At 44.6% G+C, this 25,630-nt stretch overlaps 1 protein-coding gene across 3 annotated transcripts in view; it reads left to right on the plus strand.

Moving 5' to 3' along the window:
• ATP8A2 (ATPase phospholipid transporting 8A2) overlaps nt 1-25,630 on the plus strand; it is a 1,056,467-nt gene that overhangs the window by 415,083 nt on the left and 615,754 nt on the right. For all 3 annotated transcript variants that reach the window (XM_069759054.1, XM_069759055.1, XM_069759056.1), the window contains 3 exons: nt 12,114-12,253; nt 15,143-15,281; nt 17,029-17,093. In XM_069759054.1, the coding sequence (XP_069615155.1) occupies nt 12,114-12,253; nt 15,143-15,281; nt 17,029-17,093 (344 nt within the window). The remainder of the gene's footprint in view (nt 1-12,113; nt 12,254-15,142; nt 15,282-17,028; nt 17,094-25,630) is intronic.

Here is a 25,630-nt window from a genome sequence, read left to right on the forward strand (position 1 = left end):
CAGTAAATGGCTGCCCACTCTCCCCAGTCCCACAAGCTCGCTGCCTCGGGGTAATCCTTGACGCTGATCTCTCCTTCAAACCACATATCCAAGCCCTTTCAACTTCCTGCCGACTGCAACTCAAAAATATTTCATGAATCCGTTCATTCCTCAACCATGAATCTGCAAAAACCCTAGTCCATGCCCTCATCATCTCTCGCCTTGACTACTGCAACCTCCTGCTCTGTGGCCTCCCCGCTAACACTCTCGCACCCCTCCAATCTATTCTAAACTCTGCTGCCCGACTAATCCACCTGTCCCCCCGCTATTCCCCGGCCTCTCCCCTCTGTCAATCCCTTCACTGGCTCCCCATTGCCCAGAGACTCCACTACAAAACCCTAACCATGACGTACAAAGCCATCCACAACCTGTCTCCTCCATACATCTGTGACCTCGTCTCCCGGTACTTACCTACCCGCAACCTCCGATCCTCACAAGATCTCCTACTCTACTCCCCTCTTGTCTCCTCTTCCCACAATCGTATACAAGATTTCTCTCGCGTATCACCCCTACTCTGGAACCCTCTACCACAACACATCAGACTCTCGCCTACCATCGAAACCTTCAAAAAGAACCTGAAGACCCACCTCTTCAGACAAGCCTACAACCTGCAGCTACCACCGATCGACCAAACCGCTGCATGACCATCTCTACCCTCACCTACTGTATTCTCACCCATCCCTTGTAGATTGTGAGCCCTCGCGGGCAGGGTCCTCATTCCTCCTGTACCAGTTATGACTTGTATTGTTTAAGATTATTGTACTTGTTTTCATTATGTATACCCCTCCTCACATGTAAAGCGCCATGGAATAAATGGCGCTATAACAATAAATAATAATAATAATAATAATAACAATGTAGCCCTCTAGCCAAACTAGGTTTTCACTCCTGCTATAGACAATAAAACACTTACGATATGTGCACATATTGCGCTTTTTATATGTTCACCCAGGGGTGGATTAAGGGTAGCCAGGGCCCCGGGCTGTTCAGACTCTATGGGCCCTCCGGTCATGTGACGGGGTCATGCGACGAGGTCATCATATACCTGAACCAGATTATTCCAGAAAAATAGTTGCTGAATGAAACTCCACTTCTCACCTATCACACATTAACAGTTCCCATCACCAGATCACACATATAACCGGCAGCTTTTGTTTTGGGCAAAAGATTTTTCAAGCCACCACCATAACACGGTAGACACTTTTGGCCAGGCCCTATGCTACTGTAACCTATTAAATATTTGTTAAAATATGCAAAACAATTTAGGTATATTTTTATTTATTTTTCAAATTTTAAAATGACCAATAATATCACAGACAAGGAACAAATACAACACCATGATCAGACACCATATTACCACCACAAAGTGACCAAATAGCACACACAAGGAACAAATACCACAACACCATGTACAGGTAACACACTGACTCACCAGTGACGTCTCTAGGTGAAATCCTTCATCTTTCATCCAGCACAGACCACCATCACTTCTTCCAGCCAGAGCTCATCTCTGCAGGAAATAATACAGTTATCTCGAGCTCCGCTTGCAGAACACATTACTTAAATTTTTCTCAACTTCTACATTACACCACATGAAGAAAAAGAGGCAGCATAGTGTCACTCTACACAGTAACAGGACCGCCCCCCCCATTTAAAACAGTATACTAAAAAAATAAAATAAATACATCACTGCAGTAATAATATCCCTAAATTAGTCCCTATGGTAATAATAGTCCCCATCCTGGCCCCTGTGTGTCTCATTCCTGGCTTCAGCCATATGTTCTCCCATCCTGCCCTCATGAGTACCCATTCTGCCCCATATGATCTTCCCATGCTGCCCCATCTGTCTCCCATCGTATCCATCCTGCCCCATGATCCAATCCTGCCCCATGATCCTTAATGATCTGTCTCCAATCCTGCCCCCAGTGTCTCCAATCCTGCCCCGTATATCCATTCTGCCCCGTATCTCCATTCTGCCCCCTATGTCTCCAGCATTCTGCCCCGTGTCTCCAGCATTTCTGCCCCCAGTGTCTCCAGCATTTTGGCCCCCAGTGTCTCCAGCATTTCGGCCTCCAGTGTCTCCAGCATTTCAGGCCCCAGAGTGTCCAGCATTCAGCCCCCAGTGTGTCCAGCATTCTGCCCCCAGTGTGTCCAGCATTCTGCCCCAGTGTGTCCAGCATTCTGCCCCTAGTGTGTCCATCATTCTGCCCCCAGTGTGTCTCTCATTGTGCCCCCAGTGTGTCCAGTATTCTGCCTCCAGTGCATCCAGCATTCTGCCCCCAGTGTGTCCAGCATTCTGCCCCAGTGTGTCCAGCGCTCTGCCCCAGTGTGTCCAGCATTCAGCCCCCAGTGTGTCAAGCATTCAGCCCCCAGTGTGTCAAGCATTCAGCCCCCAGTGTGTCAAGCATTCAGCCCCCAGTGTGTCAAGCATTCAGCCCCCAGTGTGTCCAGCATTCTTCCCCAAGTGTGTCCAGCATTCTGCCCCCAGTGTGTCCAGCATCTCTGCCCCATCTGTGTCCAGCATCTCTGCCCCATCTGTGTCCAGCATCTGTGCTCCATCTGTGTCCAGCATCTCTGCCCCATCTGTGTCCAGCATCTCTGCCCCATCTGTGTCCAGCATCTCTGCCCCATCTGTGTCCAGCATCTCTGCCCCATCTGTGTCCAGCATCTCTGCCCCATCTGTGTCCAGCATCTCTGCCCCATCTGTGTCCAGCATCTCTGCCCTATCTGTGCCCAGCATCTCTGCCCCATCTGTGTCCAGCATCTGTGCTCCATCTGTGTCCAGCATCTCTGCCCCATCTGTGTCCAGCATCTCTGCCCCATCTGTGTCCAGCATCTGTGCTCCATCTGTGTCCAGCATCTCTGCCCCATCTGTGTCCAGCATCTCTGCCCCATCTGTGTCCAGCATCTCTGCCCCATCTGTGTCCAGCATCTCTGCCTCATCTGTGTCCAGCATCTCTGCCCCATCTGTGTCCAGCATCTCTGCCCCATCTGTGTCAAGCATCTCTGCCCCATCTGTGTCCAGCATCTCTGCCCCATCTGTGTCCAGCATCTCTGCCCTCATCTGTGTCCAGCATCTCTGCCCCATGTGTCCAGCATCTCTGCCTCATCTATGTCCAGCATCTCTGCCCTCATCTGTGTCCAGCATCTCTGCCCCATCTGTGTCCAGCATCTCTGCCCTCATCTGTGTCCAGTATCTCTGCCCCATCTGTGTCCAGCATCTCTGCCCCATCTATGTCCAGCATCTCTGCCCCATCTGTGTCCAGCATCTCTACCCCATCTGTGCCCCGTGTCTCCAGCATTTCTGCCCCCAGTGTCTCCAGCATTTCTGCCCCCAGTGTCTCCAGCATTTCTGCCCCCAGTGTCTCCAGCATTCAGCCCCCATTGTTTCCAGCATTCAGCCCCCAGTGTGTCCAGCATCTCTGCTGTTGTGAATTCTGTGGTCGAGCTCCCTCCTGTGGTCATGAGTGGTACTTCGGCTGGTTCTGTCTGTGAGCTTTCTCTGGTGGATGTGAGTGGGGCTGCGGCTTCTGAGTTTCCTTCCTCAGGTGACGAGGTTAAGTCGTTAGGTGCTGCTCTATTTAACTCCACCTAGTTCTTTGTTCCTGGCCTCCAGTCAATGTTCCAGTATTGGTCTTGCTCTCTCCTGGATCGTTCCTGTGGCCTGTCTGCCCTGCATAAGCTAAGTTCTGCTTGTGTTACTTTTGTTTGCTATTTTTTCTGTCCAGCTTGCTATATTGGTTTTTCTTGCTTGCTGGAAGCTCTGGGACGCAGAGGGAGCACCTCCGTGCCGTTAGTCGGTACGGAGGGTCTTTTTGCGCCCTCTGCGTGGTTGTTTGTAGGTTTTTGTGCTCACCGCAAAGCTATCTTTCCTATCCTCGGTCTATTCAGTAAGTCGGGCCTCACTTTGCTAAAACCTATTTCATCTCTGTGTTTGTATTTTCATCTTTACTCACAGTCATTATATGTGGGGGACTGCCTTTTTCTTTGGGGAATTTCTTTGAGGCAAGGTAGGCTTATTTTTCTATCTTCAGGGCTAGCTAGTTTCTCAGGCTGTGCCCGAGGCGCCTAGGTCTGGTCAGGAGCGCTCCACGGCTACCTCTAGTGTGGTGTGATAGGATTAGGGATTGCGGTCAGCAGAGTTCCCACGTCTCAGAGCTCGTCCTATGTTATTAGTAACTATCAGGTCACTTTGTGTGCTCTTAATCACCAGGTCCATTGTGTTTCTGAATCACCAGTTCATAACACTCTGCCCCATCTGTGTCCAGCATCTCTGCCCCCAGTGTGTCCAGCATCTGTGCCCCCAGTGTGTTCAGCATCTCTGCCCCATCTGTGTCCAGCATCTCTGCCCCATCTGTGTCCAGCATCTCTGCCCCATCTGTGTCCAGCATCTCTGCCACCAGTGTCTCCAGCATTCTGCCCTGAGCCCCCCGGATCGCTGCTCTCAATTAAAAAAAAAGTTCTTCTCATCTGTCCGCGCTCCTGCGGCGAAGCTCCCTTCACGCAGCTGAAGTGTGCACTCACCGGGGCTGACAATCACGTCAGACGCCAGCAATGTGCGCGCTGCGGCTAACGTCAGCTGCCAGCCTCCGATTGGCTGGCGGCTGTTAACTATTGACGTGTGGGCACAAGCCTGCACGTCAATAGCATTAAACTGCCGCAGTGCTGGTAGGGGCCTGGTGAGCAGATGAGACGGAGCCCGATGCGGGCCCCCTCTGCCCACCGTGCCCCATAAGTCAGTCAGGGCAGTAATGCCCTGATGGCGGCCAAGGTCAATCTCAGCGGTAGCCCAGGGCCCCCCACACTACTGGGCCCTGGGCTACTGCCCAAATTGACCTCATTATGATCCGCCACTGTGTTCACCCCACCATGCATTTTAAAAAATGCAATTTTTTACATTTCCAGAAAAATAAAGGAGATCTAATGCGCATGCTGTTTATTTTTTTTCTTGCAGATTTAATCTGCTGCGTCAATTCTTCCATTGTTTTTGCAGCCTTTTTGCAGCGTTTTTCCCCATTCAAATGAAGAGGGGAAAAAACTCATGGAGCAAATGCTGCAAAAAAAGTGCATATTTTGCACAGCACTTTTCCTGCCAAAAATCAGTAGTTGCAGTAGATTTTTGGGTTGCAAATATTGAATGTCTGCATTTCTGTTACTCCAAAGCAGTAGCAGCATCTTCCATTAGTCGGTTTATTTGGAGTGAAAATGCCGGTCTAACTGATAGAGAACACTTCACAGAGAGGAGAATCTTTCTACACAAACATCTTTTTTTTACACTGTCTTCAGACTTTATTTAATAAAGACATTGCATCTCTCTTTCATTTCCTACGTCTTCCTACAGCAGCGCTCTGTTAATGACAGCGGAGAACAGAAAGTCTCAAGCACGACCTGAAATTTTCAGTGTGTCCCCATCCAAACAAGAGAGAAGATATTTCCTTCTTTAAATAACCCATGCCCTTTGAAAAGCCAGCAATTCATCTGCCACATACAGTAAAATCACAGCGTGACCCGATAGAATAGATATATACACATAGGATTGATAAAAAGTTTCAGTCACACATATAATTAGTACAGTGCCTGTGAAGCTAATTGTTCATGTATTTTACTATTACATAAATTATTTTCTGAAATAAATGGCGTGGGATCCCCCTGACATTTTATTAACCCAGCAGAGGGAAAGCGGACAGCTGGGGGCAGATGTTTATAGCCTGGGAATGGGGTAATATCCATTAAGCTATTAATATCAGCTCACAGCTGTATACTTAGCCTTTCCTGGTTATGAAAATGGGGACCCCCCAAAAAAAATGACGTAGGGTCCCCCTATAATTAAAAACCAGCAAAGGCATGGCAGACAGCTGCTGGCTCATATTAATAGCCTAGGAAGGGGCAATGGATATTGGCCCCCTCACAGATTAAAAACATCAGCTCTCAGCCACCCCAGAAATGGCGCATCCGTAAGATCTGCCAATTATGGCACTTAGCTTCGCTCTTCCCACTTGCCCTGGTGTGGTGGTAAGTGGGGTGATAGTTGGGGGGGTTGAAGCTCAGCTCAGTGCTTCAAGATAATATCCTTTCATCTCACTGTTGTCACCGTGAGCGTGAGAAAGTTCACACACTCTTGGTGCCGCCTTAGCGGTCCTGGGAGTTTACAACCAATGAACTCCGTTCAGTTCACTGATGTCAGTGCGAGCCGCTGTTGGAAAAGTTCTAACCAGCATGTGCCACTGGTCAGTTAGCTGTGATCGTGTTTGCTGCACAAAACACTAACATTTTATTCGGCCCTGGTTTAGAATTGTTAGACACTTGAAAAAGAAAATGAGAAAAATCGAGCCTGCAATACAACGAAGACCAGGGTTGTCAGTGCTGCATTGGATCCTTCACAGTCCATTTAAAAAATCCATATCTATAATTTTTTCCCATGGAGTTTGTAAAAAATGTTGGCTGTCTATTATTTTTGGAGACGTTGTCAAAGAAAAGAAAAAATCAAATTGTCAATGAGGACTAATACATGTTATAAAGGTTACTGTATTATACCACTTCTCCAAAACTAACATGTAAAACTAGACCTTTCCTTTAATCCAATTGATAAAAAATAAGACTGGTTTAAATCACAAGTTTACATTGTTTCCTTTGTCAAATGCCTTATAATTGTCCGAGATTAATAAAACCTCTCAACAAGCACAGTATTTATTGTTGGAGAGATAAGGACTACAATTTTATCTTATAAGAAAACTTAAGGAACGATCAGTTCTTGGATGAACATTCTCTACACAGGGAATGATTTAAAGGTTTTATCGGAGACTGACGTGTCTAAGTGTATTAATGTCATGTTTGATAAGTGAGCTACGGCTCACCGCCACCGCCTTCTATACACTCTGCGGTAATGCTGGCCAAGCTGAAGCTAAACAAAACGCCAGCTTTTTATTCTCAGCCAAAATATAATGTTGGAATCAGAATTTAGAAGTCAAAGCATTTGTTGCCTTTGTAGAAGCAGTGACCATGCCTCAGGACTAGGAAGAAGATGGGGCCAGTATCCAATGGGCTTAGAATTTTTGCATTTTTTTTTACTGATTTCTATGAACGTTTTGTATTGCCTGGCTACTAATGAATGGAAAATTGGTCTCTTAGAGTATTCTTCTATGATGTTGGGGCTGGTTAAATTAACATTATGGTGCTTTGACACAAGTATTGTAGTGCTTAGGTACACTGCATATACTGTGCACAGGAAATACAGTTTGCTAAAAAAATTTCCACGTCCATCAGTCAGCAACACAGTGCCATCTCCTTTTCACAAGCTGGGACCCTACAACTGGCACAAATTCATGGATGCCAGAAATCTGCACATTGCACCACAGGACCGGGTTTTTGCCGCAAGCAAAACTGCCACTGAGTTGGTAGATTGAAAACTGAAAAACCGTTTTCTCCTTTTCAGCTAATTTTTTTTAGACCACTTATTTATTAAAATACTCACATGTCTCTATCTACCTACATACAAAAATGAAGGCAGCACTCCCAAAATGGAAAATTAGAAAAATGTAATAACCAATAGTGACGGCAATGTTTCCGTCCAATTGAGGACCTTTCTCAATTAAACCAAAACATTGCCGTCACTGTGGGCTATTATATTTTTCTAATTTTCCATTTTGGGAGTGCTGCCTTCATTTTTGGAGGATTGGTTTATGCCTGGGAGGCTCTTTTTTTTGCTGGCGCTGCCTTGATTTTTTTCTATCTATGAATCTTATCTATCTATCTATCTATCTATCTATCTATCTATCTATCTATCTATCCTTTTTCTCTATCTATCTATCACGTCTATCTATCTATCTATCTATCTATCTATCTATCTATCTATCTATCTATCCTTCTCTACAGTTTATAAGCGTAATTAACCAATTTTCTGCTTTTTACAATAATCGATAAAAAAAATGTAAACAGTTCAACACAACTAATATAGCACATGATTTCTCTAAATTCAGCATAAATTCCACTTTCACTGAGTACTGCAATTTCCAAATTATTCACCTCTTAATAACAAGTATCTTTAGTCCTGCAAATCTTAGCCCAGTCTCTATTAGCAGTAGCCTCCAGTTCATTAATATTCTTGGGTTTTCATACTGCTGTCGCTTTCTTCACATTCCACTAAAAAGTTTCTATGGTATACAAATACAACATAGGAAATTGTGACACCCAGTCCAATATTGTAGGACTGTTTCTTAAACCAAGTCTTGGTGGACTTTGAAGTATGCTTGGGATCATTTCTTATTTAAAGATTCAATAACTCCCAATCTTCAGCTTCTTCAGAGCAAACATTATATTTTCTCTTACAATTTCTTGATACTAGATTAAATCTATCTTTGCTCTCCACATGCTGCAGGTTTCCCAAGCCAAATGAAGCAAAGCAGCTCTAGAGCGTTACTGAGCCACTGCTATGCTTTACTGTAGGTATCACTGAGCCCCCGCTATGCTTTACTGTAGGCAGGGTGTTTTCTTCAGCGTATGCTTTATTCTTCCTCCTCCAGACATACTGCTGATCCATAGGCCTGAAACATTCAAATTTTGTTTAATTATACTACAGAACAGAATCTGCAAACTTCCGTGCTTTATTTTTATGATTTTGTGCACATTAGACTTTTCTTTGGTTAGTAATAATAATAATCTTTATTTTTATATAGCGCTAACATATTCCGCAGCACATTACAGACATTATCATCGCTGTCCCCAATGGGGCTCACAATCTAAATTCCCTATCAGTAAAGCTGCACATCTTGGAGTTTGGGCTTGGAAACCTACAGTGTTTAGTATGTGTCTTACTTTGCAAACAGAAACCTCTGTGCCCGAGGCTACCATATCTTACTGTAAGACTTCTGCAGCCAATTGAGGGCTTTTGGAGGAGACCTGTTTTCTCAGGAATCTGGTGGCAGGCGATGATCGCTTCCTATTTCTGCCATGTCCAGGTAGTGTTACCAGTGTTCTTGCAACCTTGAATTGGGGACTCTGCTTCATCTGTATCTCCATGAGCCATTGGTGTAGCTAGGGTTTTGGTTCTGGGGGAAGGGGGGATTCTGAGTGGGCCCCTAACAAGAATACCCTGATTAACAACTATGGTTGTGCACCCTAATAGTGGATGTAGGAGAACCTCAGCAGATAACCACAGTATTACTGAAAATAATCTCTATACAAAGACCAACATTGATATTACCACCATATGGTGACATACTGTATATAGTAACTTACAGCTGCTGTTCTTTCTGATGGATTCGTTTACTTTTTCCATCTTTTCCAACTGTCCCAGACCGACATGACAACTTCTCCAGCCAGGACGCGGTTGCAGAGATTACAACAAAGACACATCTGACGTCTCACATTCCTGCAACTTCCCCATCTATTCCCAACCTGCACAAACTCCTCATCCTGCCGATATCTCAGTAGTGAGCTGCTGCCGCTGTATGTGTCCCTATTCCTACACCTTCTGTGTGCTCCAGTGTGCCCTCTAAATGGTAAAACAAACCTCTAGAATATAGTAAAGCCATGTGCAAGTGCCCTAAAAAATAGTGCCCACATTTTGCCCCAGAAAGTAATAATTCCCTGTTTGCCCCTTTGACAGTCAAAATAAACTGAACTCCTCTATATAGCTTAATACACTCCCCATAGGCAGACTCTATATAATATAATTAAATCCCCATAGGTAGACTATATATACCGTAGTATAATTCTCTGCGTAGGCAGACTCTATATAGTATAATGCACTCCCAATAGACAGACTCTATATAGTATAATGCACTCCCCAAAGGCAGACTCTATACAGCATAATGCACTCTCCATAGCTCTATACAGTATAATGCACTCCCATTGGCCTTCATACAGTGTAATGCAGTCCCCATAAAAAAACAACACTCACCTCTCCTCCTCGTTCCTTCGCTTCTTCGATCGCCCGCACATCTCAGGGCAGCAGGCACCAAGTAATGATATCAATGTCATTGATGCTAGCGTGATGCTTCTATCATCGTTGCTTTCAACTGTATCGGTTGAATCCAACGGATACATTTGAACTTACGACGACGGACCCCCCTCCTGTTCAAGGGCCCCATAGTGATCAGGTTGCAGTGCAGGGAGATCGAGTCTCCCTGCTCTACCACAGAGTGTAGCTGTATCGGCGTGCGCAGCATACAGTTACAGTAGCGTAGCTCTGGGCGGCCCTCTCTGAGCGTGTGGCCAGGGGCATCCACTCCCTCTGCTGCCCAGTAACTATGCAACTGCCAGGAACATTTAGTGCCTTTGCTATCTATTTATACTCTTTTTAAATGTTTGTATAAGGCAAAGAGTTCTTACATTTTTGAACCAGTCTCTTGACGTAGTTATATATCTAACATGCAATCAGAATTCTCAGTGAACAATTCTTGCTTGAGAAAAATCTGTGCTCTCATGAGGGATTCTATTCAGGGAGATGAACGCAGGGTTGATAACCATGTGGAAATTCCAGAATAGTGCGTAAAACTAGTGCACTTTTTCCCCTGTCCGTAAAAAAATTAAGTTCATGTTGACTCTAATTATCATCATGTGTTAGGTATTGAGTTCCTGCCTCTGCACAGGGGGAATCTCGAACCATCTCTGCTGCGGTCTCCCATTCTTCTCCAGCCACAGTGGAGTCTGCTCAGCAGAGACGTCGTTCCCAACGTCTTGCTCAGTCTCACTCTGTGCATAGGATTACTGCTGCTTTTCCTGCTTCTGCCATTGAAGCCAGTGCTGGGCAGCGGCGAGCAGACACTTTTGGGACAAAGTCCTGCTTTTCCCTTCTGAGCATGCCCAGGTTGAGATCTCCCGTTGGAGATCGAGGGTCACATGCTCAGATGCTGCAGCGGTTCCCATTGGTCCTCCAGGAAGGCCTTGAAGGTGCTAAACTTCTGTGGCAGCTTCCCATTGGCCCTTTATTGGAAGGTCCTGAACGTGCTGCAGCTATATAAGCTTCGCATGACCGCACGGCCATGCGCTAGTGTACATTTGTAAACGTGTGTGTGTTGTGAGTGAAAGTCGTTCTTTAAAATCCCCTCCCTATTGTATGACTGCTCGCGGAAGGTGGATGATTGCTATCTAGCGCCCGACATAGCCATCAGCACGTAACACACAATACAGCCTCTAATTGCGAGCGCATGAGGTCTATATGAACTCAAATTCTGTGTTTTGGGATCGAGTTCCGAGACTCCTTGCTTGCGCTCTTGGTGCGGTACCGCGGCCCTGTGACGCAACAGGGTTCGCTTCCTTCACACAGGGTGAAGTTAACCCGTGTGCGTATTCACATTGTACCGCCATATATTCCATCATTACTTGGCAGCAGGTTCCATCTCTGCACGGTGGACCCCGGGCTGCGAACGCACCTTACTCTATCTGTCTTATTATTTGGTGCGTTCCGCTAGCCCTAACATTATGTGAGGTCAGCTAATGTTTTATCAGGATTATGGACTGTAGACATTTATCGTTTATAATCATAATAAGTTATAGTTTTCCAATGTGTCCGCAAAAAATATTCTGTCCATGACTTTTTGATAAGCTGTCCAGAAAAAATAAAGTCAAGTTGACAACCCTGGATGAAAAATTCTGAAACTGCAGTAGTCAGTAAAAATGTCATTATTTATAAATTTGGAGACCCCAGTTGCTTTATTAGTTATGTTGAGGTATTTAAATGGGTTATCTACCTGCCTGTTGTGCCCGGCGCAGATTTTTGCCGGCACAGAGTGGTCACATACCGATGCTTTATATGACATCATGTTGACAGAGCAGCATCTTCTATTCCGCTCAGGTATGTTGAAGGGGCGTGACTGCTGACGTCATGCTGATTGACGGCCGGCTTCCCACTGCGAATCTGCGGGAAGCCAGATGTCAATCAGCATGATTTCGGAAGTAACGCCCAAGTAGTCCAGAAGAAGAAGAGCTGCTCCGTTGACGTCGAGCAGCTAAATCGTTGGCATGAGCGGTCAGTGACTGCTCTGAGCTATAGAACCGGCAGGTAGTTGCCTTTTGTTAGCAACTATCTGTCTATCTATCTGTTTGAGTTGTATTTGTTTTCTCCTTATGTTAAGGCTTGAGAACATTGTGCATTGCATATGTTGACCTTGATGAATCGGAGTACAAGGAATGGCTGAAGGTACATAATGAAGCCAGTGTGGTTCTGAAGGACAGAGTGCAGAAACTTGAGGAGTGTTATGAGCTTATTGAAAAGGTGAGTAGTACATAGTCTGATGACCTTTGACTTTCGAGCTGTTTCTGTACTACAACTCCCAAGATCTTGCACCCGCATATGGCATAGGTGTGGGTTTCCCTGCTGTTGTGTTTGCCTGAAGGACTTACCATATGGCAGTATCACTTTATTATCAATGACAACCTTTATTATGGAAGGTTTCACAATATTGTCTCTATTCTAAACATTGTTTTTGTTCCCTGGAATACTTGCACTCTGGGCTACAAGACCCTTCGATCCTTGAGATATTTTCTTACAGTGACTGTCGGCACAAAGAGGGAATGGGGCCACTTGGGAGAAACATGCTGCAAGCCATGACATCACCATGAACTTGATATTACAGCTCAGTGTGACACCACAACCCTTTATTACTCTGTTGTAATTATTGCAAAAAGAAAAACATCAAATCTCTATACTATCCTGCGGTCCCTGAAGCTTTGGGTTTAGCAGCGAAGACCTTGAGGCTTTCCTGAAAATATGAAACCAATCAATATCCTGTATGAAGATCCCTCTAAATAGTCATGGATAGCTAACTGTCAGAAGGGCAGAGCTAAGGTGAAATGGAGGGGATTATGGACGGAAAGGAGGGCTTGTAGCCGGCGTTATTAATACTGCAATCGAAGCTAAATTAGTAACAGGATTGCTAGAGAGTGGTCACATCATAACTAACCTAAGGGTGCTGATATTAGCCTGCAATACCCGGTCTCCGAGCTAGGAGAAGCCAATTCCACCCTAGGGGTAGTCATTTTGGAAGTTTTCTATTAATAAATTCAATAGAAATGCTACTTTACCTTACCCTCATGACACCTTTGCGTATTTTCTGACTTCTTTCTCCACTTTAAGGCTAAGTTCCCATAATGAGTTTTTGGTGATTTTTTTACACTGCATACAAGTAACCTATTTTACTTAAGGGGTGCAGAAATGGTGCAGAGAATCTGCAACATCCAAAAACTCATCGTGGGAACATATCCTAAAGGTATCATTGCACAATGTTGGAAAAAGAAATGCAACGAAAGCTAACCAGTGGCATCAATTTATGCTGCAGATTTTCACTCTTGCAATTAATAGTATAAAACACACAGCAAAGCTCCATGCATCACATTTAGATTTTGACACATATTTTCTAGAGCTCTTTTTGCAGATCCATGGCAAAAACAACACAGCAAAATTTGTGGGAGGTGATGCAGGGATACACCCCTAGCTGGTAGCACCCAGTTTTTAATTTATTCATATTTTGGGGGGAGGAATAATAGAGGATCAACACAATACTGAGTTCTGAGAAAAGCTCAAGATTTATTATTTTGATTGGAGTACTAATATAGAGTAAAACTCACAGGTCCTCTTTAAAAGGAGTTCCATGAGTAAAAGATAAATGGCCAGCCTTTTGGATGGGATTTTAAACCCACAGGATCCTCACCAATTACCAGAATTAAGAAATGCCGATGCTACAGCAAATTCTGCATCAGTATTATTGCTTGTATATGCACAATGACAGTTTGTAAGTATCTAAAGGGAAGTTATAATCAGAAAGTAAACTCAAACCTATCTGTTTAAATGTTTTTGTTAACATATTACAATCTGTATTTAAACTAGAAAAATACATTTTGAAATAATGACACTAATCACTGGAGCTTCTTTAGACTCTAATTTCCTGTTGTTTCAGGAAATAACACATGTACATGGCCACAATGGTCAGATCCCGACCGTATCTTTTGTTCTGAAGCATCGAAAGAATGTGTGCACAGGGTTAGGAGGGGGGGAGCAGGGTCAGCTATTTTGATTGGTGGATCCTGTTTTATCAGCTGTATATGTAGAGGTCTTACCTGTCATTGAATTTCTGCCTCTGCTGATAACGGGTCTGCTGAAAATTCTTCCTGAAAAGACTCGAAATATGAGTCTAAAAAAAAAAGCCTCATTGGCCAATGTGGAGACTTCAAGAGTGCCAATTTTGTTTTTGTTTATTTTTAATAAGGATCGAATATGAAAAAATTGGATTGCCAAATTGTTTTTTTATACATGTAAGGCTACTTTCACACTTGCGTCGTGCACCGCAAGTCGCTATGTGACGTTGCAGCGCACCGACGCAAGCAGCGAAAGCGCCGCACAACGGGGGCAGCGGATGTATTTTTCCAGCGCATCCGCTGCCCCATTGGGAGGTGCGGGGAGGTGGGGGCGGAGTTCCGGCCGTGCATGCGCGGTCGGAAAAAGCGGACCGTCGGCAGCAAAAAAGTTACATGTAACGTTTTTTGCTCCCGGCGGACCGCCACAACATGGCACAACCGTCGCACGACGGTTGCGACGTGTGTCAATGCGTTGCTAATGTTAGTCTATGGGGCAAAAATGCATCCTGCAGACAACTTTGCAGGATGCGTTTTTTCCCCTAAACGACGCATTGCGACGTATTGGAAAAAACGCCAGTGTGAAAGTAGCCTAAGGCAAAATCCGGATTTAAACAGTAGGTCATTTTCTGTTGATAGCTTTCCTTTAGATACTTACTCTTATCTGATAATGTTATGCTATATCTCCCAACCTGAGAATGAGGGGGCTTTAAATTGGTATTAGTAATCGGTTAAAGTGGTTGCCCACTATCAAAAAAATTACATTCAGATGTGTTCCTGATATAAATATATAACTTACCAATATACTTGTATTAGGAAATCTCCACCCATGCGCTGGTTTCACAGTCTTCCCCGGCAGCTCCACTTCTGGTTTGTGCTTGACGCGGAGGAGCTCTCCTTGCATTGGCCATCACTTTAATAACAACAGTTTAATTACATCACTTTAATAACAACATTGTAGTTTTCATCATTTCGTCAGCATACTCAACAAACAGGATGTGGAAATTGTTTCTCTACTCTTTTATTTTAACAGAATTTGATGCTTCTTGGGGCCACAGCGATTGAGGATCAGCTGCAAGGTGGAGTCCCAGGAACAATATCCACATTGATGAAAGCAGAAATAAAAATCTGGGTTTTAACTGGAGACAAACAAGAAACTGCCATCAACATAGGTACTGATCACTGATATCTAGAGATGAGTAGTGATGAGCGAGTATACTCGTTGCTCGGGTGATCTCCGAGTATTTCAGCGTGCTCGGAGATTTAATTTTCGTCGTCTCAGCTGCATGATTTGCGGCTACTGGACAGCCTGATTAGATTGTGAGTGAGGAATGCCTGTTTGTTAGGGAATCCCCACATGTGTTCAGGCTGTCCAGCAGCCATAAGTCGTGCAGCTGAGGCGACAAAAACTAAATCTCCGAGCATGCCAAACTACTCGGAGATCACCCGAACATTCTCGGGGAGACCCGAGTAACAATGCTACTCGCCCATCACTAGAGATGAGCAGTTCGATTTGTGGTCTTTCTCTGGCGTCCTCTGGCAGGAGGTCTTCACTTCTGTGCCCAGTATCTTGTCATGTTGTGCATTGCAATGTCGTGACTTTGCTCTGCCACGTAAGCTTCAGAGGTATCGGGGATGCTAGACCATAGATGCCGAAGTGATAACTTCCTGCCACAGAGGACCAAACTGGACAATTCACCAGAGTAGTGCTTTTTGAATTGCACAGCTATATTACTAGCCTAAAATACCAGAAATAAAAAAAGAACCCCAAAAGTTGTTTTGGGTAAATCCGATTGTTAGGGCCTTTTGTTGGTAGCCACCTCCTATACTTCACAGTCACTGGCCTGGTTGTCTATAGCCAGTGTAGGCTATTTTTCAGCATCTGATTGCTATATTTACCAGAAAGCTCTTGGTTTAAACATTAAATGTAAATGTATGTATCACTCAATGAGTGGTAAGAGGGTACTATTGTTCTCTATCAGAGTAGTAGACAACATGCTGTGCTATTCTATAGGGAAGCCTCCTAAAAAAAAAAAGTATACTAAACATTAGTGATGAGTGGGCATGCTCACTACTGCTTGATACTTGGCTGAGCATCGGTGTGCTCGGGTATGCTCGTTACTCCATCGAGCGTTGCGGGTGTATGTGACTCCCTCCCCGCTGCGGGAAATTCACAATGAAAAACCACACATGCGTTGTAAGTGCGTTTACGCAGATGTTTTTAGCCTTGTTTAACCTAATACATAATTAGAAAAAAGACATGAGATCCCCCCTATTTTTGATCACCAGCCAAGGTAAAGCAAATGGCTGTGGGCTTATATTTTCAGGCTGGGAAGGTCTCTGACCATTGGGTCCTTTCCAGCCTGAAAATACAAGCCCACAGCCACCCGGAATTAGTGGATGACATTTGACGCGCCAATTCTGACGCTTTGCCTGGCTTTTCCCAATTGTCCTGGTGCAGTGGAAATCTGGGTAATGGTAGTTGGGGTTGATAACAGCTGTGATTTGTCAAAAATCACATCTGCCGTCAACTCCTGGGGTTAGTAATGGAGAGGTGTCTATTAGACATCCCCATTACTAACCCAGTAATCAAAAATAAAAACACACACAAAAAAACACCCATTCCAAGTACAAGAGGACCAATGTAGCAGTAGTGAGCATGGCTGACCACCAGTCCTATAGACGGTGAATGGAGTGGTGGTCACACAACTATTCTCAACTTTGGGTCAACATTCTTGTGATCTGTGGAGGTCCCAGCAGTCAGACTAACAGCAATCATATATTTATTTCTGCAGCAGATGTGCCACATGTGAACCTAGGGTATAAAGAAAGACAACCTACCTTAGCTAAAGTGTATATGTCATTTCATCCAGTGTTGTTCTGCTTTGTTGCTGACCATTGATACTTTGTATTTGGCAGGATATTCGTGCAGGCTAGTCTCGCAAACAATGTCACTCATTTTGGTCAATGAAGACTCTTTGGATGTGAGTACTTGTCATTCTGCTAAAACAACATTTTTCAAATTGAAACTATTTCAAAAAAATATGCTAAGTTATTGAAAGGGGTCTCATTGTTCCTCACCAATTTCACTGCTGGTCTACTCCATTTCCACATTCAGTCGAACACAGAAAGGGAGCTTCCCAAAACTCTGTGTTGGAACATGACTAGTAATGTATGTGAAGGGTGCTAGCTTTGTGACTCTAGAATAGCTCAGCTATTGGACTGTCTGACAACAAATTAAATTAACATTAGCATAGGTAAGACTATAGAAGTTGCTCCGGTTCTCCAGCACTTCTCTCCTAGGCTCCGGCTCTCCAGTGCTGCTTGCCTGTCCTCCAGCTCTCAGCACTGCTCTCCTGTCCTTCAGCTCTCCAGCACTGCTCTGCTGTCGTCCAGCTCTCCAGTGCTGATCTCCTGTGCTCCATCTTTCCAGCACTGCTCTCCTGTGCTCCAGCCTCCAGTGTTGCTCTCCTGTGCTCCAGCCTCCAGTGCTGCTCTCCTGTGCTCCAGCCTCCAGTTCTGCTCTCCTGTGCTGCAGCCTCCAGTGCTGCTCTCCTGTGCTCCCGCCTCCAGTGTTGCTCTCCTGTGCTCCAGCTTCCAGTGCTGCTCTCCTGTCCTCCAGCTTTCCAGCACTGCTCTCCTGTCCTCCAGCTCTCCAGTGCTGCTCCACTGTGCTCCCACTTTCTAGTGCTGCTCCCCTGTGCTCCCACTCTCTAGTGCTGCTCTCCTGTGCTCCAGCCTCCAGTGCTGCTCTCCTGTGCTCCAGCCTCCAGTGCTGCTCTCCTGTGCTCTAGCCTCCAGTGCTGCTCTCCTGTGCTCCCACCTCCAGTGCTGCTCTCCTGTGCTCCAGCTTCCAGTGCTGCTCTCCTGTCCTCCAGCTTTCCAGCACTGCTCTCCTGTCCTCCAGCTCTCCAGTGCTGCTCCACTGTGCTCCCACTTTCTAGTGCTGCTCCCCTGTGCTCCCACTCTCCAGTGTTGCTCTCCTGTGCTCCAGCCTCCAGTGCTGCTCTCCTGTGCTCCAGCCTCCAGTGCTGCTCGCCTGTGCTCCCGCCTCCAGTGCTGCTCTCCTGTGCTCCAGCTTCCAGTGCTGCTCTCCTGTCCTCCAGCTTTCCAGCACTGCTCTCCTGTCCTCCAGCTCTCCAGTGCTGCTCCACTGTGTTCCCACTTTCTAGTGCTGCTCCCTTGTGCTCCCACTCTCTAGTGCTGCTCTCCTGTGCTCCAGCCTCCAGTGCTGCTCTCCTGTGCTCCAGCCTCCAGTGCTGCTCTCCTATGCTCCAGTCTCCAGTTCTGCTCTCCTGTGCTCCAGCCTCCAGTGCTGCTCTCCTGTGCTCCAGCCTCCAGCACTGCTCTCGTGTCCTCCAGCTCTCCAGCACCGCTCTGCTGTCCTCCAGCTCTCCAGCGCTGCTCTACTGTCCTCCAGCTCTCCAGCGCTGCTCTGCTGTCCTCCAGCTCTCCAGTGCTGCTCTCCTGTGCTCCATCTCTCCAGCACTGCTCTCCTGTGCTCCAGCCTCCAGTGCTGCTCTTCTGTGCTCCATCTCTCCTGTGCCCGACTCTCCAGTGCTGCTCTCCTGTGCTCCAGTTTTTCAGTGCAGCTCTCCTGTTATTTGGCTCTCCAGCAATGCAATCCCGTGCTCTAGCTTTCCAGTTCAACTCTCCTGTGCTATGACTTTCCAATTCTGCAATCCTGTGTTCCGGCTCTCTGCCTCTGCTTTCCTGTGCTCCAGTGCTTCAGCAGCCAGAAGGCACAGTGCAACTGCAGAGTTCTTGGCATATTCACATTAGACAAATATATTCTCAGGAAAACATACTGAGCCAGGCTGCAGCTGTGAAGTTCTCTGTGGGTGTTTGACTTTTCTCCTCTGACCTGGCCCTATTTTGATTGGCCAGAGTCATAGAGGAGAAGAAAACACACTCAGAGAAGTTCTATTGGTTGAAGGGAAATTTAGTATATTGGGCATTCTTTATTACCAGGAAGCATAACTTTGGGCCTGAGGGACACAGAAAAGAAAGACAACCTGTTCCAGAATCAGTGAAGCAGAGCCAATTGCATGAGATATTTAGAATTAAAAAGGACCTTTAACTTGTTTTTTATATTCAAGCTTGCAAGTTAATAATAAATTGTAAACTTACTAATATCTGCACTGCAGTTCACTGCACCCCTTCACTCAAATTTATAACAATAGCATGTTATTTCATTGGCCAGTGATTAATGACACTTCTGCTTAAATTTACATTTTTGGACAGAAAATAATTGAATGTACTTTGCGAAACTCGGAGAATTTTATAAAAATATTTTTATATCCATGAAAGAATGTTAATTTGAAAGTTAATGAGATTTTGATCACATTTTTATTCAAACTTCAAATTATATTTTGTTAAAGTCTCCATAAATCTTGTTAGAAATAAATTGGGTCTTGCTCAACTAACTTTTTAGTAAGGAATTGTGTGCCATATTCTGTGTTATTTCATTGATTGTGATACTCTGGATGAATAGTGCATTCACAGGACCAGTGTAAGTAATGGATTCGTCGGTTGCTTGGAGGGATGTATTATATTGGCTGCTTATTTCTTTTAATCAAATAAAAATTAACATCAAAGGGAAAAATAAAAAGGTAGAAATCATACTGACGGGTTCCTTTTAAAGGGGTATTCTGGTTTCAATAGCCAAACAGTATCAATGATAAGTGGGAGATGAGTTGGGGATTGCTGGGATTTTTTGTCATCTAGTGGTTTGTCTTTATAGGACCCGGTACAACAATTAAGAAGTGCATGGGAATCACTCTGAGTGCATCGGCACTCACCTAATGCAATCCTAGGCTAATTTCCGAGCACAGTCAAAGCTTGATTTCTCAGCACTGGCACATTACGTTACTACAAAACATGTATAATTTTTATGGTTGTACTTGGATTTATACAGTCATTCCAATAGTTTCAGACAGTCACCAGCAAAAGATGGAGTTAATCAGCAATAGATTGGAGTGCTCCCTGCAGGATTTATCTGTCTCAGGATTTTACAGAAAATATTGCCGGCTAACAAATTGTGTGGACAACTATATTTCTTGTTCAGTTTAAAGGGAACTTCTCAGGCGAAACCATAGGCAGCATGAATCGCAGCCTGGTTGTGCTAGCACTCATGCGTTTCAATGCAAAACAATATCATTTGAAGATCATAGGCACAGATAAGACTAGCCGGCTGTGCTCTTGGCCGGCTTTTCCCAGCGCTGTTGACAGGCCTCTACTAGTGATGAGCGAACACGCTGGGATAAGGTGTTATCGGAGTATGCTCGTGTGCCAACATAGTGTCTTCAGCGTGCTCGAATAATATGTTCCTCTGCCCGCGAATACATGTGTTGAGGCTGTTCGACAGCCACAACACATGAAGGGATTGCCTAACAGCCGCGGGACATTCAGCCGCGAGGACTCGAACATCTTTTTTGAGCACGCCGAAGACACTCGGTTAGCACCCGAGCATGGTCTGATAACACCTTATCCTAGCACATTCGCACATCACTAGTAATAAACTTTACACATATTCTGAGAGCAAGCAGAATTTATACATTGCATATTACATGCGAGTGGAGAAAACAAGGATATAAAATCCGTACAAAATTTTGACAAAATTTGGTCTCACGCGGTCCTTGATTTAATTTCTAAATGGCTCCAATTTCTTGAAATGGCACATAAGGTTTTTTTTCTGCTGCATTTCATGCAAATAGAATAGAAGAAAAATCCTGAAAAGCTTCATCACATCCTGTACAGATTTATCCCCCCAAATGAAAACATTCCTTTGTCATGTGCACAGAGACTTAGGCTACATTCAGACTTGCGTCGTTTGCTGTCCATCACAATGCGTCGTTTTGGAGAAAAAAACGCATCCTGCAAAGTTTCCTGCAGGATGCGTTTTTTCTCCATTAACTTGCATTAGCGACGCATTGCGACGTATGGCCACACGTCGCATCCGTCGTGCGACGGATGCATCGTGTTTTGGCGGACCGTCGGCACAAAAAAACGTTACATGTAAAAAAATTTTTGTGTGACGTGTCCGCCATTTCCGACTGCGCATGCGGACATTACAATGGGGCAGCGGATGCGTTGTAAAACTGCATCCGCTGCCCCCGTTGTTCATTTATTTCACAACATGCGTCGGTACGTCGGCCCGACGCATTGCAACGGGCCCGTACTGACGCAAATGTGAAAGTAGCCTTACTCATCTTTTCATGTTTTAACCATGAAATGTGCAGAAGTAGAGTTTTATTTGAAAAGTTTTATCAATTGCTTAATAATCTAAAATTACATCTATTCTGATACCTACCTAAACCCTGGGGGATTTGACATAATAGACTAAATATCTGGAGCTTAGCACAATTCCCGTGATGTCTTGCTGGGATGGATCAGGTTTATTCTATCTACTACGGTAAATTCTATTCTGCTCATCATTATTTTGATATTAAGCACAAATAATGCGTCTTTCCTCGCAATTTTCGCTTCGCCTTTGAAGCCTATGCTGATGTGTATTTCTGATGTGAGTAAATGCCGGTAGATTGAAGATATTTTTATTTTCTTCAGTAATTGTTATGTTGGCTAAATGAAGCAAATCCAAACCAACAAAGGACTGCCTTCCATTCCGTGTGTCGAAATTCCGAGATAATTGTAAAACATTCTGTTTTAAGTTTGATATTTTCCTTCTCTGAGATTTTATTTATTTTCCTTTTTTTTTGTCTTTTGTTTTTTTTTTTATAATCTTATCTTTAAGCATTGCAAAAACAGGCGATTGAATAACTGTTTTGATCTCAATCTAACCACCTCAAAAAATTGTTATTGATGAGATGCAATCAATCACGTCTGTTCTTTCCATTGCAAAAGGCTTCTCCGCAGGGAGCCGTTCCCGCGGCTTTGTAGGAATAGAATGGAAAGGTATAGTGTTATTTTATGAAGAGCTGTATGCCTTATGGATTAGCTGCAGGAATGAATTCTTGTAGGGATGTTTTGCTTCAAATCATCTTATACCTTTATGATTTTGGAATAGTTTGTGTCTTTTTCCGACCCCGAATGAATCAAGTTAATCTCTGAGCCTGACAGTATTTTAAGTACTTTGACATTTGTGGGCTATGGGGATCACTTGAGGATTTGTATGTGTTGTGAAATGCGTTGGGATGTGAAATGACCTCTGCTGCACTTTTCCAGTTGTAGTTGATAACATATGCCATAAAATCTGTATTTATGCTACATAAATGACGTATAAAGTATTTAGAAAGTATCAAGTGAAAATGTTTTTTTTTTCTAAAATAGTAGAAGTAATTTAAATTACAATGCAAAGTTGTTAAAAGGGTTCCTTCAGTACAAATGTTGAATCGCAATCCTGTGAAGGCAAAACACATGATAAAAAAAGAAAGCAAATACCCCGCAGTAAATAAAAAGCAATAGTGCATGAAAATAACATAGGGTGCTTGGTTAACATAATTTTTATTAAAAAAAATAAAAGCAATCCCTCCACGTCATGGTGACCCAATTCGGGACAGTCCTAACCTCTAGTATTAAAACCTTACCATGTGTCTGATGACATAAATGTGAATGGGCTGGTTTCACATTTGCGTTTTTTGCCGCTGAGTTTTAGCGCAAAAAAACGCATGCGTTTTTTTCCTATACTTAACATTAAAAACGCATGTGTTTCTTTGCATGCGTTTTGCCGCCGCATGCGTCTTTTGTATGCATGCGTTGTGTTGCAGAAATGCAACATGTAGTAATTTTTAGTGGCGTTTTTTTGCCGCCAAAAAAGCATGCTTTTTTTGCGGCAAAAAAACGTATTGCCGTCTATGTAAACGCATGCGTTTTTAAGCACATGCATTTGGTTGCATTAAAAACGCATGCGTTTTTATAAAAAAAAAACAAGAAAACACACTGATAAGCCACCCCACACCATAAAATTGATAAAGGGATTCTACCCCTAACCCCACCCCTAGCCCTAACCCTTGGGATCCTAACCCTAACCCTAATAATAATAATAATAATTTTTATTTATATAGCGCCAACATATTCCACAGCGCTTTACAAATTATAGAGGGGACTAATACAGACAATAGACATTACAGCATAACAGAAATACAGTTCAAAACAGATACCAGGAGGAATGAGGGCCCTGCTCGCAAGCTTACAGACTATGAGGAAAAGGGGAGACACGAGAGGTGGATGGTAACAATTGCTTTAGTTATTCGGACCGGCCATAGTGTAAGGCTCAGTTGTTCATGTAAAGCTGCATGAACCAGTTAACTGCCTAAGTATGTAGCAGTACAGACACAGAGGGCTATTAACTGCATAAAGTGAATGAGAACATGATGCGAGGAACCTGTTTTTTTTAAATTTTTTTATATATATAAATAGGCCACACAGGGATCGTTAGGTTAATCCATTGAGGCGGTAGGCCAGTCTGAACAAGTGAGTTTTTAGGGTACGATTAAAACTGTGGGGATTGGGGATTAATCGTATTAACCTAGGTAGTGTATTCCAAAGAATCGGCGCAGCACGTGTAAAGTCTTGGAGACGGGAGTGGGAGGTTCTGATTATTGAGGATGCTAACCTGAGGTCATTAGCGGAGCGGAGGGCACGGGTAGGGTGGTAGACTGAGACCAGAGAGGAGATGTAGGGTGGTGCAGAGCCATGGAGTGTTTTGTGGATGAGGGTAATAGTTTTGTACTGGATTCTGGAGTGGATGGGTAGCCAGTGTAATGACTGGCACAAGGTAGAGGCATCGATGTAACGATTGGTGAGGAATATGATCCTGGCAGCAGCATTCAGGACAGATTGGAGTGGGGAAAGTTTGGTAAGAGGGAGGCCGATTAGTAGAGAGTTACAATAGTCCAAACGAGAATGAATAAGTGAAACAGTAAGAGTTTTTGCAGAGTCGAAAGTAAGAGTTAAGGGTTAGGGTTAGGGATAGGGGTTAGGGGTAGGGTTAGGATCCCTTAGGGTTAGGGGTAGGGTTAGGGGTAGGGTTAGGGTTAAGATCCCTTAGGGTTAGGGTAAGGGTTACTAGGGAACCAAACCCTAACCCTAGCTATTTCTTTTTATAGTGGGTTTTCTTGTTGATTTTGATGATTGGCAGCTGTCACACACTTCTCATCATGCGTTTAAAAAACGCAAACGCAGGAAAAAACGCATGTAAACGCGTCAAAACGCCGCATTTGTAATAAAACATGCAAAAACGCATGCGTCTAAAAAACGCAGCGTTTTACCGCATTTACATGCGTTTTTTTCACCACATGCGTTTGCGTTTAAAACGCTGCGTTTTTAAACGCAAATGTGAAACCAGCCTAAGGGCTGAGAAGGATTGAGGCCCCGACTAGCAGTGGGGAGCTGTATAGACGCAATGTCCAATTAGGTTATGTGGCTTCCCTTTTCTTTGAGCTGGTCTTTGCATTTATATAGCTTTCCACTGATGGGTGTCCATTAGTCTGGGTCTATGTCCTTCTCGGCCCATATTCACATTCACGTCGTTAGACACATGGTAAGGTTTTAATACTATAGGTTAGGACCTTACCGAATAGAGTCACCATGACGTTGGTGGGATGACTTTTAGGCCATGTTCACAAGTTGCGGTTTCTACCGCAGATCCTCATTTTTGACGCTGCGGATCTGCAGCAGTTTTCCATGAGTTTACAGTACCATGTAAACCTATTGAAAACCAAATCCGCTGTGCACATGCTGCGGAAAAAAACGTGTGAAAACGCAGCGTTGTTTTTTCCACAGCATGTCAATTCTTTGTGCGGATCTGCAGCGTTTCTGCACCCATTGACTTGTATTGAGTCGGGCACTTCCGCAGCAAAACTGCAGATGTAAAAAAGATCTGCGGTTTAGCTACGGGTGAAAACGCTGCAGATCGGGAGGGGGGAAGAGTGTGGGGGGAGACTGTGCGTGTCTGTGTGTGCGGGCGTGGTCTGTGCGGGACTGTCAGGGGTCTGTGCAGGGCTCTCGGGAGTCTGTGCGGGGCTCTCGGGGGTCTGTTCTGTGCAGGGCTCTCGGGAGTCTGTGCGGGGCTCTCGGGGGTCTGTTCGGGCCTGCCGGGGGTCTGTGCGGGCCTGCCGGGGGTCTGTGTGGGCCTGCCAGGGGTCTGTTCGGGCCTGCCGGGGGTCTGTGCGGGGGTCTGTGCGGGCCTGTCGGGGGTCTGTGCGGGCCTGTCGGGGGTCTGTGCGGGCCTGTCGGGGGTCTGTGCGGGCCTCTTGGGGGTCTGTGCGGGCTGCCGGGGGTCTTTGTGTGTGTGTGTGTTTGCAGGCATGGTCTGATGAGACTACAAGTCCCATCGGGCTATGCCTGCTACAATTACAGTGATTGACACATTAGCCAATGATGGGACAGTAGTAGTCCCATCATCCAGCTAATGTGTTGAATGTAAAAAAGAAAAAAAACACAAACATACAACATATAACATACAACATACAACAGAACATACAACATATAACATATAACAGAACATGCAACATATAAAAGAACATACAACATATAACAGAACATACAACATAACATATAA

This window comes from Ranitomeya imitator, chromosome 3, assembly GCF_032444005.1.
Source record: "Ranitomeya imitator isolate aRanImi1 chromosome 3, aRanImi1.pri, whole genome shotgun sequence".
NCBI lineage: Eukaryota > Metazoa > Chordata > Amphibia > Anura > Dendrobatidae > Ranitomeya > Ranitomeya imitator.